General features: G+C 54.9%; 1 protein-coding gene across 2 annotated transcripts in view; it reads left to right on the top strand.

Moving 5' to 3' along the window:
* ACOT7 (acyl-CoA thioesterase 7) overlaps nucleotides 1–17558 on the top strand; it is a 92481-nt gene that overhangs the window by 35768 nt on the left and 39155 nt on the right. For both annotated transcript variants that reach the window (XM_068537703.1, XM_068537705.1), the window contains exon 6: nucleotides 6653–6739. In XM_068537703.1, coding sequence (XP_068393804.1) covers nucleotides 6653–6739 — 87 coding nt within the window. The remainder of the gene's footprint in view (nucleotides 1–6652; nucleotides 6740–17558) is intronic.

Below are 17558 nucleotides of genomic sequence, written 5' to 3'. Positions count from 1 at the left end.
CCATGTCCCATGCTGGGCTCCAGAGCGACTCCTCAGGGGCCCTGCACGCGGCTGCTGGGGTTCCTGATCTGGTCCTGGCCTGCCGTCTGAGGACCGGCCCCGGGCATCCCTTTCCCCTCTTGGTGCTGCTCCGCGTGCCCCAGGCGCTGCCCCCTCACCGCTGCTGACGAGCGCGGAGAGCTCTAGCGCAGGGGCTGGAGGAACTCCGCCTGCCCGCCCGCCTGCCTTCCTGGCTGCGGCCCACCTTTGGCATCAGGGTGGGCGTAGGGGGGCTGGGACTGGTGAACACCTCGCAGGCGCGCAGACTCGGACAGGGCTTTCTGGGTTTCGAATCCTGTCGTTTATCGGGTGTGCACTTGACTCCTCTGGAGGCGTCTGTGCCGTTCGTGTAGGGGTCTCCTCGTGCTTGTCCTTCCTGAGTTCCACCCTCACCTGCCCACAGTGAAGGCCAGGGCACTGTAGGTTGGTGTCTTTACTGTTCTGCTCTTTTATTTATTTTAGTTATTTCTTTTTGGCTGCATTGGGTCTTCGCTGATGCACGTGGGCTTTCTCTAGTTGCGGCGAGCGGGGGCTACTCTTTGTCGTCGTGCGCGGGCTTCTCATCGCGGTGACTTCTCTTGTTGTGGAGCACGGGCTCTAGGCGTGCAGGCTTCAGTAGTTGCGGCACGCGGGCTCAGTAGTTGTGGCTCGTGGGCTCTAGAGCGCAGGCTCAGTAGTTGTGGTGCACGGGCTTAGTTGCTCCGCGGCACGTGGGATCTTCCCGGACCAGGGCTCGAACCCGTGTCCCCTGCATTGGCGGGCGGATTCTTAACCACTGCACCACCAGGGAAGTCCACTGTTCTGCATTTTCAACAAACACCAAAAAAAAAAAAAAAAAAAAAAAAAAGAAAGGAAGAAAAGAAAAACCTATAAGTATAAATAGAATGTTGCTGTTTTGATGAAACCTGATAAAGTTGTATCTTTTAACAATAAAATGTAAATAGATGGTAATCCACAGGCCTTCGGGCTCTTGTGATGACTCAAGTGTATCCAGGCCCTGGGGCACATGCCACCATCAGGCAGCGACCTCAGGCCCAGCCTCTGCTTTCAGGAGGCAGGTCAGGCAAAGGCACGGAGGACTGCAGAGGGACTCAGGGGAGCTGAGAGCTCTCGGGAAAGGCACAGACTCGGTGCCGGGGGTGTTCCTGGGAGAGAGGCTGGAGCGGGCCCAAAGGCAGCGCTCCCCACCCTGGAAGACAGGTCCACGCCCGGTCCCTGGGCCCTGTGACTGTGACCTTATTCACAGAAGGGGCCTTTGCAGGTGGAATCAAGTTAAGGACCTCAAGATGAGGTCATCCTGTGTTACCCACAAACATGGGGCGGGCCCCAAATCCAACGAGCAGTGTCCTTGTAAGAGACAGAAGGGTAGAGACAGTGTCAGCCCAAAAGCAGCAAAGAGGGGAGCTCGGAAGAGGCGCTGGCTGGCATCTGGGGGCTGGACCCACCCGTCCTTGGGCGGTTACTGGCCAGTGCTGGATGGAGGCCGGGGCCGAAGGCTCAGTCTCGGGCTTTGAGAGCCATGAGGTTCATCCTGGTTTACTCCTTTGACTGACTGTCTGGGGAACTAAGATTACTCAGGGTTTTCAGTCAGTTTAAGTTCCTTCACTCATGAGGTAATTTTCTGTTTGCCGTCCTCTGATTATAAATCTGATCCATAATATTTTTCAGGCTCTGTTATTCTCTAATGATATTAATGGAAAGTGGCATTCCTAAATCTCAAGATTTCTTGATAGATTTTTACAAGCTTTTATTTTTTCCTTTTCTGGCCCTAATAAAAACGCATCTTTCTCAGCAATAGGGACTGGCTTTTAACCACTTCTTAAGGAAGTCACATATCCACTCTCTGGTCTTTTTGAATACTGCAGTGTGCGCTTGTCACTGGGGTCTTCTAACACTCTCCCCTTTCCTGGGAGAACCCCCGCCCCGCCCTGATGAGGCAGGCTTGGCCCGAGAGTTGCCACCCCCCCCACCCCCCCACCCCGCGCCTGCAAGGCCCTCTGGACCTGCCGCTCTCTCTTACTTTTGAAACCAGAATCACATTTCAGCCTCTGTGGCTGTTGCCTAGCAATCCCCACGAGGGGCCGACCTCCTCTTTCAGGTGTCTTTTCAGAGAGTCTGGGAGTTCTTTAGAGGCCCAGTTTTTCTTATTGTTTTCTCCATCTGATGAGACAGAATACAATTACCTTGAATTCTTCAACCCATGGCCATTAGTTGTCCAGCTTTAACTGTGTAGGGACTATTTGGCCACGTGACCCACCATTCTTTCTGGGAGCTGTTGGGTTTATGATAAAATCAGCCCTGGGACTTCCCTGGTGGTCCAGTGGTAAAGAATCCGCCTTCCAATGCAGGGGACGCAGGTTTGATCCCTGATCAGGGAACTAAGATCCGACGTGCCATGGGGCAACTAAGCCCGCGCGCCGCAACTACTGAGCTCGCGCGCCTCAGCTAGGGCCCGTGTCCCATAAACTACAGAGCCCACGCGCTCTTGGACCCGCGTGCCGTCGACCAGAGAAGAGAAAACCTGCACGCCACAACTAGAGAGAAGCCCGCGCGTCACAACGAAAGATCCCGCGTGCCTCAACGAAGACCCTGCGTGCTGCAGCTAAGACCCGACGCAGCCAAAAGTAAATAAAATAAATAAATAAATCTTAAAAAATCAGCCCTGCCTCTTCCCCGGCCTTTGTGTTTGAAGCAGTGTTCACCTCTAAGTCCGGTCCCCACTACCGGGACAGCCGGGATCTTGGTGAGTCACACCCGCCCCTCATTCCTGCTCAGGCCCTGGACCCTGCCTCCCTGAGGTCAGCCAGTGCCCGGCCACCCCCGCAGGCTGATCAGCCCTGAGCCGCCCCTAAGAGTGCTTGGTGCCCGTTAGGGGCTTGCCCTGGGTGGGAGAGCCTTCTCCCCAGGGTCTGGCCAGGCCCTGTCACCCCGCTCTCTGCAGCGCTTGACCCGGGTCAGGGGGGAGGGGGGAGGCAGGAGGGAGCAGGAGGAGGAATACAGGGTCTGGAGCCGGACCTCTGGGCTTGGATCCCAGCTCTGCTCCGTGGGGACTTAGCCCTTCTGTGCCTCAGGTTCCTCGGCTGCAAGCACGGAAGAGGGAGTTCTGTGCTCGTCTCTGGCTGCCCTGGGGACCTAACTCAGGTTCTGGACCTCATTTTGAAATCGCAGGCTCAAAGATGAGGCACTGCATTAGTCAAGGTCATTGTAGCTGCTTACACTCTAAAATCCTAGCTCCTAACTCAGTAGAGGTTTATTTACTGTAAACTCCTAATCGGGGGATCTCCTCCAGGAGGTGGGGACTCGGGATTCAGGCCCTTTGGTCTTGTAGCCCCGCACCTTTGATCAGGTGGCTCTCGGGGCACCTCGGGAGGGGAAAGAGCAGGGAGGCTCACCTCTCGGCGTTTTGATGCCTTGGGCCTGGATGCAGCACTTCCACTCACTCTGCTGTGTCAGGAGAGCAGCCGTGCAGCAGAGGCTGGGAAACGCGGTCTAACCGTGCACGGGGGAGGGCGAGGAGAGGGGCTGCCCGGTCCTGCCTTCTGGTCACACGTGGTACACCTCACCCTCAAGGACAGCGACCCGGAATCCTGTCCAGCCCCACCATCTATTTGTTAAGGCAGCACTGGCAGCGATCACGGATAACCCCCAGGTGTCTGTGCCTTGACCTTGAACTTCGAAGATCCTCTTCACAGTTGCCTTTAGTTCCCCTAAAGAACAGGACGTGAGGAACGGGGGAAAGGCCACTGAGGACAGCAAGTGCCTGATCCAGGGGCTGTGAACCCACAGACACGGTCCCACCCTGCGGAGCCCCGTGAGTTACGGGCCACGGCCCAGGGAAGGAGGACTTGGGTGTTGGGTGTGTGGGTGTATTTTTTTTTTTTCCCATCAGAATTTTGGTGTTTTCCCTCGTTAAAAGCTCATCAGTGCCAGTTCCAAGAACACTAAATCATTAGACACAGCTTAACTGATATTTTAAACATGACTGCAGAACAGTGGGGACATCTCTTTGACTAGGTTGTTATAGTCATTTCAAGTGGCTTGTCACTTGAATAAGTAGATAGTTGACATGACAAAGATTTTTGTATGCTGTTTCCATTGTTTGAAATTTTAAAAAATTCTTTTGTCATTGTGCACACGCAAACCTCTTAGCTGGTCAGAGCAGTTCCTGAGAGCAGGCCAAACTTGAGGGTTTTCATTTCCATTCATGCTGTAAAATAGCTACTTTGATGTCTCTTATGAGTGGGACCCAAAGCAAAGAAAGCATAGTAGGGCACCCCGTGGCTCTCGGGGCCTTTTTGTTCTTTGAAGAGAGAGGCCCAAGGGAGACAGTCCTTGGAGATCAGGGGTGTCGTGGGCTGGCAGAGCTGGCCTAGAGTGTTTCTCTGATGGCTGTGGTGGCAGAGGGACTTCGCTGGCATCTTCTGTGGCCCTTGGGCTGTGCCCCTCCACCCAGCCTCCCCAGGCCGGGTCCAGCCGTCTGAAGCCCCGAGGCCACAGTAGGCATGGCCCTGGGTGCACCCTGACCTGCCAGGGCTGTTACCCGCACTTCCTGAGCACAAGGAGGGTTTCGGGTGCGTCTTCTCCACGTGGAGTGAAATTAGGAACCGGGCAGGGCAGAGTTCTGGACGCCTTCTCAGGGCCTCCCTTCTCATCCCATGCAGCGTGTCCGGCGACATTACCCGAGGCCCAGCGTGGTCTCGGATGATCCAGGCCATTCTGGATGCCCCGGGGCCTGGGAGGCAGCTGCGAGAGGAAGCATCTCCTCCCTCCGGTCGTCTGCACTGACCGAAGCCCCTGGGGATGCCAGGGGACCCTGGAGCTCCCCTCCCAGAGCCTTTGGAGTCGTCCGTGTCATCTGTTGGCTGGTTTTAGATAGCATCCTTGCGCACCTGCTCCCGCGGGGCCCACATGCAGGTGGGTGGGCTGGATGGCGGAGTCCTCAGACTGTGGCCTCTCGGGAGGGAGTTCTCCACTCGGCTGCTGACCACCAGTTCCTGGTGCCACGACAGGCTGCTGCTTCCGACGTCCCCGGCTTGAGGGTTCACCCGAGGCAGGAGCTGGGACCTCCCATGGTGGCTGGCGCCCGCCTCTGCCAGTCACACTGAGCCAGGGAAGCAGGCGGAGAGGGAGCAGGCCTGTCGCCAGAACCCCCGGAGGTGGGAACTGACTGTGGATAATACTGAGAGACCCCTCCCCCCATCCCACCCCGCACCCCAGGCTGGAGCCACTTCGTTGCCTCTGACACAGCCGAGGGCCCTCCCGGCTGGGAGCATCCCAAGATGCTTGAGTCCTTCCCGCAGGGACCTCTCAGAGCAGATGGCACTTCACACACGAGCTCGCAACTTGAGTCTAAGTCTCTCTAAGCCGTGAGGCTTGAGAACAAATAGAAAATATCTTGAGTTTGGAAGTCAATCCTTAAGGCCCCAGCTCACCGGAACTCCAGTTTTTCCTGCTTCGTGACCCCTTCAGGCAACCACACAGTCTGAGATCCCACGTGGGGGAGCATCAGGAAAAGTCTCGGAGGCAACTGTCGATGCTTAAGAGACCCAGGCCCCGACCTCTGGGTGGGCGTCCCTCCTGGGTCCTGAGCAGCGTTACTTCCTGCACAGACTTTTCTGTCTACCGCCAAACACGGGAAGGACCTTTCTTCACCTGCAGGGTGTCCCAGCCGTTCGGGGGCCCTGCAGGCTGGCTTCCTCGGCAGCTTGGTGTTGCTGGGGCAGGAAGGGGCACACCAGCTGTCCAGGCAGGGAACAAATGGGCGTCATCCCTCCCGGAAGGCTTTGGGAAGGCGGAAGCAGGCACAGCAGTGGGGTCTGCTCAGAAGACCCTACGCTGGTGTTACCCACCCCGTTGGAAGAGTCTGTGTCGAGGGATAGTATCGATTTCTGGAGACGGGGCTTTATCTCATCTTTCTTTTGAAGTGCAGCCTCTTACAGATATTTCGGCAGCAGCAGTGCCGCGTGGGTGAGGGATGCCCCCAGAGACTTGGTGCTCTGGGAAGATGAATGGGGGACACTGGAGGAAAGGCCAGCACACCTTTCGGTGCTGTGTCTCCGGGGCCGGGTCGGGACTGAGGGCTGGCAGGAGTCCCAGGGTGAGGTCTAGGGATGCACGTCTGTGGCGTCTCTATCCAGTTCCGAGTCTCCACCTACCATTGTGTCTAATGGAGTCGAAATTTAAACTTTTGAGAAGTTGCATAATAAATTACTAAAATATTGTCAGTGCCTGTTTACAAACTTGAGAATGAAAGTCAGATGGGTGACTGTCTCCTAACCGAGGGTCATACCAACCCTGGGGGCTTATAGGCAGGAGGTGTTCACTGGCTGCTCGGGAGTCAGGGCAGGGCCTCGCTGGGGACACTGGTGTCCCCAGGGAGTAGTGTCATGACCCACTAGCAGAGTGGCTAATTAATTCTCGAAAGCCTTCCCCCCCTCACGGACTGGAGCGTTTTGAGACCACGGTTTTCCTTAGAGAAATCCCACCTAAGGTGATGGCAATGGGAAGGCTTCGGGGACCACGCGAACATCAGGGCACCGTCGCCCCTGCTGGGCCCTTTGGCCGTGGGAATCGATCGGTCCCGCGGCCTAATCTCTCTCCTTTGTGATTCCAGAACCGAACACGGTCAGCTACAGCCAGTCCAGCTTGATCCACCTGGTGGGGCCTTCCGACTGCACCCTGCACGGCTTTGTGCACGGAGGTAAGGACCGGTGATTCTCGCTGTCCCCTTCCTGCTCCTGGTTCCTTGTTAATCCCCCCAGGAGGCCATGCTGCCATCTGACCCAGTTTAAGCTCTTGTGTTTAATGAAGTGTAAATTTAAACTTTTAAGAGATTGCATAATAAATTGCTGAAGTACTGTCGGCGCCTGTTTTCAAAATTGGGAATGAAAGTCAGATGGGTGACTGTCCTAAGGGAGGGTCACACGCAGCCCTGGGAGCTCATGGCCACGAGATGTTTAGTGGCTGCCCGTGGGTCAGGGCAGGGCCTTTTGGAGGACAGTGAAGTCACCAGGGAGTGACAGTGTGACCCGCTAAGAAAGAGGGCTTAATTCAGCACGTTTTTGCCTCTGGCGTTTGCATGTGTTTCTTCCTTTAATCAGATTCCACCTCAGACAATACAGGCCTTGAAGTTCCCAGCTTGGGAACCACAGCTGGAACACAAGAGGACTTAGCTGCAGGCTCACATAGGGACGCTTTTTACTTTAACAGTGTGTAGTTATTTTTTGGGGTGATTTAGGGAAGATATAAGTAGCACATCAAATCCATAATTTAATGGAGATTATCATCTCAGATGAGATCAAAGTAAACCTTAAAAAACAAGTCGGTTTAAAGAAAAACATAAGGGGAAATGTTGCTAAGTGGTGTAGCCGTTAGCAGAAGTTGTGTCGGTGGTATGTGGGTGGTGGAGTCTGGGCACCGCTCCTCCGGGGGTACCAAGCAATTCATCGTCCCCCAGGCGTGACTGGCACTTGCACATGCCGTTCATCTGCACTCTTCATTTCCAGTGGCCTGGAATGCCAAGTTCTCCTTTCTTCTCCACTCTTGAAAACTCCTATTCATCCTTCAAAACCCAGTTCCAGTGGTACCACTCTGTGCAGGATTACATTGATACTTCTACCAGGGGATGCCTCAGGAGCAGGGTTCAGTCTTGTTCTTTGTGTTGGCTCCAGGGTTTCACACAGAGCCAGAGAGGTGCTTTGCAGAAGCTTGTTATGTGAACGAGAGGCACAGGTCAGGCTTCGGTTGAAAAGCTTGGGATGAGGGGCCCTGGACCTGTCAGAATCAGAGAATGGGCCCTGATTTGAGATATATTTTCCAAGTTTGTTTCTTTTTTTAACTAATCCTCTTCTGTGTATTTCTTTTTTCAATTTCATGATTATTTTCCTCTTTCAACTAAACGCTGCTCGCGATGCCCTTGGATATGATTAACTTAGTCCTACCTAAGGGAAGCTCTACTTTACAACAAAGGGTGCTTTCCAGCCCTGTGAATGTTGTGACAATCAGGGTATCTTTCTTCTCTGAGAGCAGCCGTGGCCTTACCAGCCTTCTTGTTCTTCGCCAGCCCTTGCCAGCCAAAGGCCGGGCTTCTGTAACTGCTAAGAACTGTCTTTGGGCTTCATAGAGCTCCGCTCTACCTGAAATTTGTGAAACTCTATGCTAGAATTTTTGCTTATTTCATCCAGATGTTGGAAGTTCACTAAATGTGGCATTTCCATCATCACTGTCTCCTTGGCAGAAAGTTTATACTCTTCAGTCCCATCTTTCCTCACATGCTGAGAGACGTCCGTGAAATGCAGGAAGCGAGGGAATTGTTGGAATCCCCTGGAAACCTACAGCACATCGTGCTTATTTACGGAGCCTGTGCGGCTGCATTTAAAACAAACGCGTTTTTTAATGTGTGTTAAAGAAGTGTTTACAATGGCTTTACAATATTTAGTGCCTATTTTAGTAGGGGTTTTGTGCTCATGATTTAAAAACCATGCCTAATAATTTTACGAAACCTAATCACTTCTTATAGTGCCTCGTAACTCACCAGGCGCGAAGGAACAAAATAAATACCGTACTGAAAACACTGAGCGCTGTGATTTTATCGTATTTTCCTATAGAGAGAATACTGTCGGCAAGGATGGTGTCTAAGTCATTTGAATGAACATCTGCTGGAAGCTGTAATTCAGTAGATGCCAATCGCAGGAGGAAACGGTGCACTGAGATGGATGCTAATTTGGCTTTTATTCAGTAATTCTGCACTGCGTATGGGTCTTTGGAAACCTCCTCCCGTCCTGTTTTCTGTGATTTTCACGCATTGGATAGTCTTCATCTTGAGGACTGGCTCCTACCCTGCCACTTAAAAAAACACACACCATACAGATCTTGGCAACGCCGAACTGGTGAGAGATGTAGTGGGAAGGGTTGGAAATCACAGAGGGAATCCAGGACTCCTGTCAGACGCTGGGTCTTCCCTCCTTTCCTGGCTGCAGGGACAGAGCCTCCGATAATTCATCGAGGGGATAGAAAGGATGCAGGGAGTGAGCAGAGGACGCTCGTTTTGCTGTGTGGGAGGGCGGGCTGGCTGCTTCTCCGTGGTTCTGAATTTCAGGGCCTCTGTGCAGAAGCGCGGGCCGGGCTTTTGGCTTCTGCCCTCAGAGTCCGGCATGAATCCACGTGCAGTCCTCTCTTTCTCCTCTTGGTAGTTCTGGGATCTCAGCCCAGAAAAGGCCGTTCCCCCTCCCCTCCCCCCCTCCCCCATGGCCGGCTGAAAGGGGTGACCCAGCAGCTATCTGCGCGGGTGTTTATGTTCTTGCCACAGTCAAGACCTTTTTATAAACTCACCCAGACACCCATCCTTGATAAAAACACCCGGAGTAGGAATTGATTTTACTTCCCGGACATGATAAAAGCCCTAAAGTGAACATCTTACTCAGAGGGGAGCTCGGAGGATCTTCCCCTGAGGTTAGGAGTAAGGCAAGGGACCCCAGTTAACGTTGTTTTGGGGATTTTAGCCACTGCAGTAAAACAGGAGGAAAAAAATAAAGGCACAGGAAGTGGCAGAAAAGAAGTAAAGCTATCTGGCTTTGCAGATGGTGCAGTAACATACCTGGAGAATCCAAGAGATTCAGTGATAAAAATAACTCAAATAATTAAAAATTCAGTAAGGTAGCAGCACATAAAATGAATAATCATAAAAAAGGCTTGCCTGAAATAGAAAAACTGCTTTTCATTGTTTTTGCTTGCAGGTCTGTTTCTTTTCTAAGGTGTGTTTTGTGTCGGTGAATTTTAACTCGGATCGTGAAACATGACTTTTTCATAATTTGATGAAAAGGGGGCGTTGGTTTTGTGTGTGTGCCTTTGATTCATCTTCTTGAAGATGGCGTTCCCTTCTCCCGTGCTGGTTCCTGAGATGTCCTGTGCTCTGATTTCTTTCCTGGGGGACTCTCCTCGCCTGGCCCTCCGTCGGCTGTTTCCACGTGGGTTTCCCAGCCCGAGGGGGAGTGTTGATGCCACAACTGGCCGGATGTGAAAGGAAGCGTGCTCCCCAAAGCCGGGACCGCTGTGCTCTTCCAAGACCCATCTGGCCGCGAGGGCCGGATCGGAGAGGGGAGACCCCGGAGATGGGGGCACCACAGCTCTGCCCGCGGCGTGTGTGGCTCTCAGCCGGGGGCCCCTGCCGCCTCGCGGCTCACGGCTCCCTGCGCTCACCCTGTGACTTTCTTTCCCTCAACGCGCCTCTTGCTCTCCTGCCTCGGTGTCTTTGTTCACCCTGTTCTTCCCACCTGGCGCCGTCCGCCTGCCCATCCCAAATCCCGCGCCCTCCTGGTGCTCCCTGAGCCCCTCCCTCCCAGGCAGCTGCACGCCCTTCGCCAGCCGCCACGCCACGGCCTCTCTCGTCCTGCCCCCCCCCCCCCCGTGCTGGTTGTGGTTTTCTCAGGCGCTCGTCTCCTGGAGGTCCCCATCTCCCTTGCCGGTCTCCCACGGTGCTCTGCAGAGAAGGAGCTTGGTGAACGGCCACTGAGTGAATGAAAGAAATCTTTTGGAAAGACGGTTTGAGTTGACGCTGCCCGGTGGCCACGTCCTGAGCCATTGGCAGCTTTTCTCTGTTAGAATCACGGGCCGTAAATCCAACTGGGCACGTGGCTCCCATGTCCTCAGACTGAGCTGCCGGGTTGGGCCCACTCGTAGGACAGGCTCTGCCCCGTGCTTCACAGTGCCCTGTGGTGCCCACGCTCCTGCAGGGGACGCGTGTCCGTCTGCCTGACCCCCCCTCCCGCACCCCCAGCACCGGCGCTCTCTGCTCGGCGCCCTGGGGTGTCTGCACTCCCGTCCCCCGAGTCCAGTCCCTCTCAAGGTCCTCCCTGGAGCCGGCTCCAACTCATGCCTCCTGTCAAGCTCATTTCTGAACTGCCGTTGCCAAAGCCGGCGGGCGGGTCTGGCCCTCACGGTTCACCCGGCTCCCCTCCACCCTGCCACCTCCTTCCCAAGGCCCAGGATCGCCCTCCCCTGCTTTCCTCCGCCCGCTGCCACCCCTTCAGTCCCTGTGCCGTTCCGCCTTCCTTCCTGTCCTGCCCGGCGTCGGGTACCCGGGGCCCCATCCTCACCCCTGCACTCCCTCCCCCCGGGACTCCTCTGTCTCATGCCAGCCTAGGCCAGTAGCTCCTGACTCCAGCTGCTTCTTCGGGACGGGCCTCTCCGACCTGATGTCAGGCACGGAGCCCCTCTGCTCCCCCTGTGGTGGCGGCCAGGCCGCCCTTCCGGTTGTCGAGCCAGAATCCCTGCGGTCCTCCGGGACTCGGTCTCTCTTCAAGGCTCTCTGTCTCATCTGTCAGCCAGTCCTTCGGGCTCTACGTTCAAACCTGAGTTCTCGCCACCTCCGCTGTCACCTCCAGGACATGCGCGTTACTGTGGAAATGGCCTCACACCTGGTCCGAGTTCCGTGACCAGGAGCAGCCCAGCAGCCTCACGGGTCCACTCAGAGCCGAAGGCAGGTCAAGCCGGGCCTGCTCAGCCCCCTCGGTGGCTCCCGTCTGACTCCAGGTAGAAGCCCGGCCTTCCGTTCGTGCCGCTTCTGCGCTCGCAAGGCCTCCGGGACCCGTCTCCCCACACGCCTCCCTCTCCGCCGTGTCAGCTCCCGGGCTCTGCTCCTCGGGTTCCCGGGACACGGCGGGGGCGGCGGGGGCACTTCCACCTGCGGGCTTTGCACCTGCCCTTCCCTCTGCCTGGGTTGTGGTCCCCAAACAGCTGTGCAGATACCTCTCTCTGTCTTCACGTCTCTGGAGAAAAGGAGAGGGCTTTCCTGACCACCCCATGTAAAACGGCCCCCACCCCGGCCTGCTCGCTCCCCGGGCCTGGACGGATCCCTTCCCTGAGGTGTAGATGGGCCACGTGCTGAGTGAAGGGGCCAGAGAGAGTGAAGATGAGAGAGAGAAGACTGTCCCTGAGTGGGCAGAGGGGCCCCAGAACTGACAGGGGCAACAGCAGGTCAGCCCCCCCAAGCCCCCCAGAGGACGCGTGATGACGGCCCCTGACTTGGTGAGCGTCCGGCAGCCCCTCCCGCGTGCCAGCCCCGTGTGGGGCTCGGGGACGCAGTCACTGCCCCGCCTGAGACGTCCAGAGACAGAACTGCTCCTGCAATACGTCCTGCACACGAGCGTCCAGCCGCCGAGGGGACACGCACGGCTGCCCCAGGATCCCGAGGCCGGGGGACCTCGCGGGACCTGAAGGAAGAGGGGGAGGCAGAAACGGCAGCCCCGGGGTGGCAGGGGACATGCGGGCCGAGAGGAGCCCCAGCCAAGCGAAGGAGGTCTGGGAGGCGAGGCGAGGTGAGGCGTGTGACCCCTGCACAGACGCTCGTGTCTGCTCGGGTTTCGTGGGGCGGTTGTGAAAAAGCGGTCCTCTACCCCTGGAAGAGGAACCGATTTCACGGAAAAAGGCAGAAGGAGGCACAGATGCTCCTCTCCAGCTCTGTGACCTCGTTTCATCGGAGCCCCTGCTGCGTGCTGGAGTGGGTGTCAAACCTGTGGCCGGGGAGGAAGCAAGGAGGCCAGGAAGGCGTGTTTCCTCCTTCTGAGGAGCTTCTGGTCTCATGGGGTCAAGAGGTGAGGGCGTGAAGGCCGGTCTGGGCCCCCGTTTCTTCATCGTGAGGCTGAGTTGTGTCAGGCGATGGCCCCCGTTCCTTCCAGTTCTCACTTTGCAAGAATCCTTGTTTCTGAAAACACCATTCTCTGCTGCCCAGGCTCCAGTGAGCAGCGTCCTGTCCATCTGGACGGAAGGGCGGGAGCCGGGGTCTGGTTACAGCCCTGGAACCCCAGGCGCTGTGAGCTGCCCATGAGCTTCCTGCCTCCCCGCTCAAAGGACCTGCTGACACCCATCCCGGAACTGGTTTCCTCCTGCCCGCGCTGGTCCCCTGAGCGGCTGGGGACATGTGTGGCTCCCGGCCCCTCTTCTTCCTGAGCTGCAAAGCATCTCGCTTGAGAAACCCAGTCAGCTCTACAGCCTGCACACGTCCTTCCCTACGAATGCACCGGTGCTTGGGGTTTTGGTGCCCCGTTAATCAGCTTTTGCTTCCCCTTTGGTTGCGATCATTAGGGGCACACAAGGCAGATGTCCCCTAACGGTGTCTTTCCTGTTCAACGTCAGGAGCATGAATTCTTCCGTGTTAGCCTTCACCCCTGCCTGCAGCCTGGACTCCTGGGAGGAAACTGACACCCTCCAGAGTGGTTATGGGCCGTCAAAGGCGTGACCTTGCCTCGTGTGGACTCCCGGCGAGGCCACCACGTCCCACTGGGAGGGGCTCGTGCGTAACCACTGCCACCTTTCCCTCTTCTCCATGGCATTTGGGGCAGGAACACGCGTGCCCTGCTTCCCCTGTTGTCTGTTCAAAACAGGGAAGGCATTGATTCTCAAACAGCAGTAAGCAAACTTAATTGTGACCTTCTCCAGTTCCCTGACACAGAAGTAAGACGTGGCCTCGTGGCCAGGCAGCCCTTCCCCCGGCTCCCTGGGCCTGCGCTGCCCCGGGCGGGGGGAGGGGGGGAGCCGCATCCAGCTGTGCCTGAGGCCTCTACCAGATCCCACCCTTGACATTTGTCATTAGAAACCAATCGTCTTCACTCACTGTGCATTAATTTCCAAAAACAACCTTTATTAGCTACCTTAATTAATATTCCTCTGCCCTTGGTCCCGGTTCCCAGAGACCTGCAAGTACATTTGGAACCTGAAGGGGGAGAAGCCAGACAGTCTCGGGAGGCTGTTGCCTAACCGGCTCTTAGAATAACTCCCCCTGTGCTTTCCAAACGGTGGGCTAGTTAAAATAAGATGAACTTACTAGCGTTTTCTTAATATAGGAGGCCGGCACCCACACTCCTTCGGCTGGGATTAAATATAGAAATGGGGGCATCACGAATCGCCCCCCACAGCGCAGCAGCCGACGGCTGCTTTGGGTTTGCAGCAGGCGTGACCCAGTCAGCCAGGCAGGCCGGGAAAAGAAAATTCAGCCTCTATTTTCAAGCCAGTCAACATGTTGTCAGTACTTTAAAAACAAAAACAAAAGCAAACCTGTAAGCAGTTAGGTGTTAGGTTCCAAAATATCTCTTGTACCCGATGTTTATCTGGCATGTTAGTGGCCAAGCAAGTCTTACTTTTTTTCCTTCCCGTAATTCCTGAGATGAACATAGTATCCAAGGGCAGCAAATCCTACAGTTTTGTTGTCATCTTTTAAATGGCGAATCTCGGGTAATAAGAGCAGCTCACGACAGACTAATTTGCCAAAGTTCTTTTCCCATCGTCAGCGGCACCTATCGTATCTAAATGGGAAGGAATTGATGAGGTTTTTCAGTGGGAACCTGGAAAGAGGCATTTTTGAGAAAACTCGGATACTTGATATTTTTAATTAAAGCGTAAAAAAGTGAAGGGGAGAAGGTGACTTCCAGTGTCAAAGAGGGCTGGTGGCTCCCTCTGGCAGGACAGGGGGCCCGGCTGGGCAAAGTTAGAGGAAGGGCAGTTACAAACCAGGCAGCTGGGTTTCTGGTTGTTTTTGTTTTTAAAGAAAATTTACTTTTCTCAGTGGACACATTGATTGTAATGTCTCGTGTCTACAATCATAGATAAGGGTATTTTGTGATAACAGCCTTTCTTTACAAATGTCATAACGGGATGAGATTACGTGGATTTTATTGTCTGTTTTCTGCAAGGGCCATTTTCCCTTAGCAACAGAGAACAAGAATGTCTCAGCCCAGACCCATGCAGCGATGGGTCCAGGGTTGTTCCTCACCGGGAAGAGGAAAGAGGGCTCGTAATCAACATTTTATTATACAGGCAGACCTTGTTTTATTGAGCTTCACTTTATTGTGCTTCACAGATTTTTTTTTTTTTTTTTTTAACAAATTGAAGGCTTGTGGCAGCTCTGCATTGAGCAACTCTGTCCAGCACCCAGTTTCCAACAGGATTTGCTCCCTTCATGTCTCTGTGTCACATTTTGGTAATTCTTGGAATATTTCAAATGTTTTCATTATTCTTCTATTTGTTATGGTGATCCGTGATCAGTGACTTCGGTTGCAACGGTTGCTGTTGCAAAAGATTACAACTCACTGAAAACCCAGATGATGGTTAGCATTGTTTAGCAATAAATTCTTTTTATTTAAGGTATGTACATTGCTTTTTTAGACATAATGCTATTGCACACTTAATAGACTACAGTGTAGTATAAACATAACTTTTATATGCACTGGGAAACCAAAAAAATCGTTTTGACCAACTCTGTTTCTAAATTCCCTGTATTGCAGGGGTCTGGAACCGAGCTCGCAATGTCTCCGAGGTGCCTGTAATCTCGGTTTTACGAGATCAGTTCCCTTCCCTCTAAGTAGCCGCCAGAGTCCACTTGGCACACAGGACCCCAGAGGGCCCGGTTATGCTTCACGCTTCTCCATCGCGTTTGTGAGAACAGACTCGGGGCCGCCGGGAGCCGCGGGCACAGGTTTCTGCTTCCAGCGCTGACCCCGTGCTACCCGCACGCAAAGCGGGGGGCCGGGAGCCCCGCCTGCAGAAGGCCAAACACTTGAGTTCTGCACAAGTCTAAGTTTTTCCCCCAGAAAGCTTTTCCGTGTAGTGAGCCCTAAAATCTACCTTGCTGTCACTTCCCACTGACCCCACCGTGGTCCCCGGGAGGTGGAGATAACGGAGGTGGGCGGAGATGGTCCAGGTGAGGCCTGTCTGCAGCTCCTCTCCTTGTGGAGCAGACCTCCTGTCCCTCAGTGCTGGGATTCCTCCTCAGCCTTGTCACCCGCTGCCCGTATATCACTGTCCCAGTACCTGGGATCGACCCCGATTCGGGGTATCATCTGATAGTAGACTCACGTGGTGGGGTCATGTCTGCCCCCTGACCTGGGCACTGGGAGGCCAGGGCCTCAGTCCAGGAGCCGTCACTGTAACCACTTGTTTCCTATGGGTCTCCGCCAATCGCAGTTCTCTCCCTGGTCTCCCAGCTCAGATTTGTGTGCTGGCTCTTGGGGTCGGCAGGGGGCTGTCTCTTCAAGTGTGAGATGAATGGTGATTTTGTCATCGAACACGTCCCCTAGCAGCTCACCTGGCTTTTCCTGGCCTCACCTGGACTAACTGTGATTGTTTACCCAGGTTTGGGCCCTGTGACTCGCTATTGGAGCTGCTTCCTGGGGTCGATTCAGCGTTCCTTTGGTCCCTGATTCACTTACTCACTTGCGGCCCTTTCTGAGCGCTGTGTGTCAGGTTCTGAACTGGTCAGGACACGGGGACAATAAGGCGTGTCCCCACCCTGTGCCAGCTTCCGTGTCACGTGATGCGGTGGTCTGGGGGTGCCACACCGGGCTGATGGGGCGTCTGGCACCAGGAGCTCAGACAGCTGCTCACGTTCCCCCGCCCCACCCCCTGTGCCCTGGGCTCAGAGCCCATCCTGGCTAGCACACGCTTTGGATCTGCAGTATATTTCGTAACAGTGAAGTCCCTCGTGGAACCTCTACCTGCATTTTTAAAATTTTTTTTATGTTTTATTTTTTATTTTTGGCGGCGTTGGGTCTTGGTTGCAGTGCGCGGGCTTCTCATTGTGGTGGCTTCTCTTGTTGCGGAGCACGGGCTCTAGGCATGCGGGCTTCAGTAGTTGTGGCTCGCGGGCTCAGTAGTTGTGGCGCATGGGCTCAGTTGCTCTGTGGCATGTGGGATCTTCCTGGACCGACGATCGAACCTGGGTCCTCTGCGTTGCCAGGTGGATTCTTAACCACTGCGCCACCAGGGAAGTCCCTGCATTTTGGATAAATGGGGCAAAACGCTGGTTGAAGGAGCTGGTTATTATTTGTTCCATTTAGTCTTCCATTCTTAGCTTCTGCTTTTCAGGACCTACAAATAAGGGATTAATTGTAGGTACTTTCTGTGTTCTAAACATTAATCCCAATATAAATTCTTTCTTTCCGACCTCCAAGCCACACCTCCCCGATGACACCGTCAGGTGACTTGGGAGCTCTGGGTCCGGGACCCCCACCCCTGCACACACGGATGTCGCTGCCACCACCACCTCTCAGCAGGACCTTGAGCTCCATTCTCCACTGTCCTGTCTTAGTCTCAGTACCGTGGGATCTGGGTCGAGAGGCGACGTGGCCTCTGGTGGCCTGTGGTCAGGGGCTGGTCCCCACCTCTGCCCGAGGGTGTGAGCCACGGACACGTGCCTCTCTGTGCCTCTACTTCCTGCTTTGTAAAACGGAGACAATAAGGGCCCCTCCCCCTCCGAGGCTGCTGTCCAGGGAGGGCCAGCACTCATTCATTCGTTCGTTCATTCATTTGTTCTTACACTCCGTATGTGCTAAAGGCCTACCATGGGGCCGGCCCTGGGGGGCATCAGTGAACAAGGACAGTGTCCTTCCAGCCCGAGGGGCTCTGAGCCACGCGCTGGAGCGTTGCCTGCGCCTGGACCTCCGTAAACGCCCGCTGTTTTTCGTCTAGTTCTCTGCTCCCACCACCATCCTGCGCCAGACTCCAGTGTCGCCTTTCTTTGTTTTTCTCTC

Source organism: Eschrichtius robustus, chromosome 3 (assembly GCF_028021215.1).
Source record: "Eschrichtius robustus isolate mEscRob2 chromosome 3, mEscRob2.pri, whole genome shotgun sequence".
Lineage (NCBI taxonomy): Eukaryota > Metazoa > Chordata > Mammalia > Artiodactyla > Eschrichtiidae > Eschrichtius > Eschrichtius robustus.
Note: the sequence above shows the minus strand (reverse complement) of the source record. Positions and strands in the feature narration are given on the sequence as shown.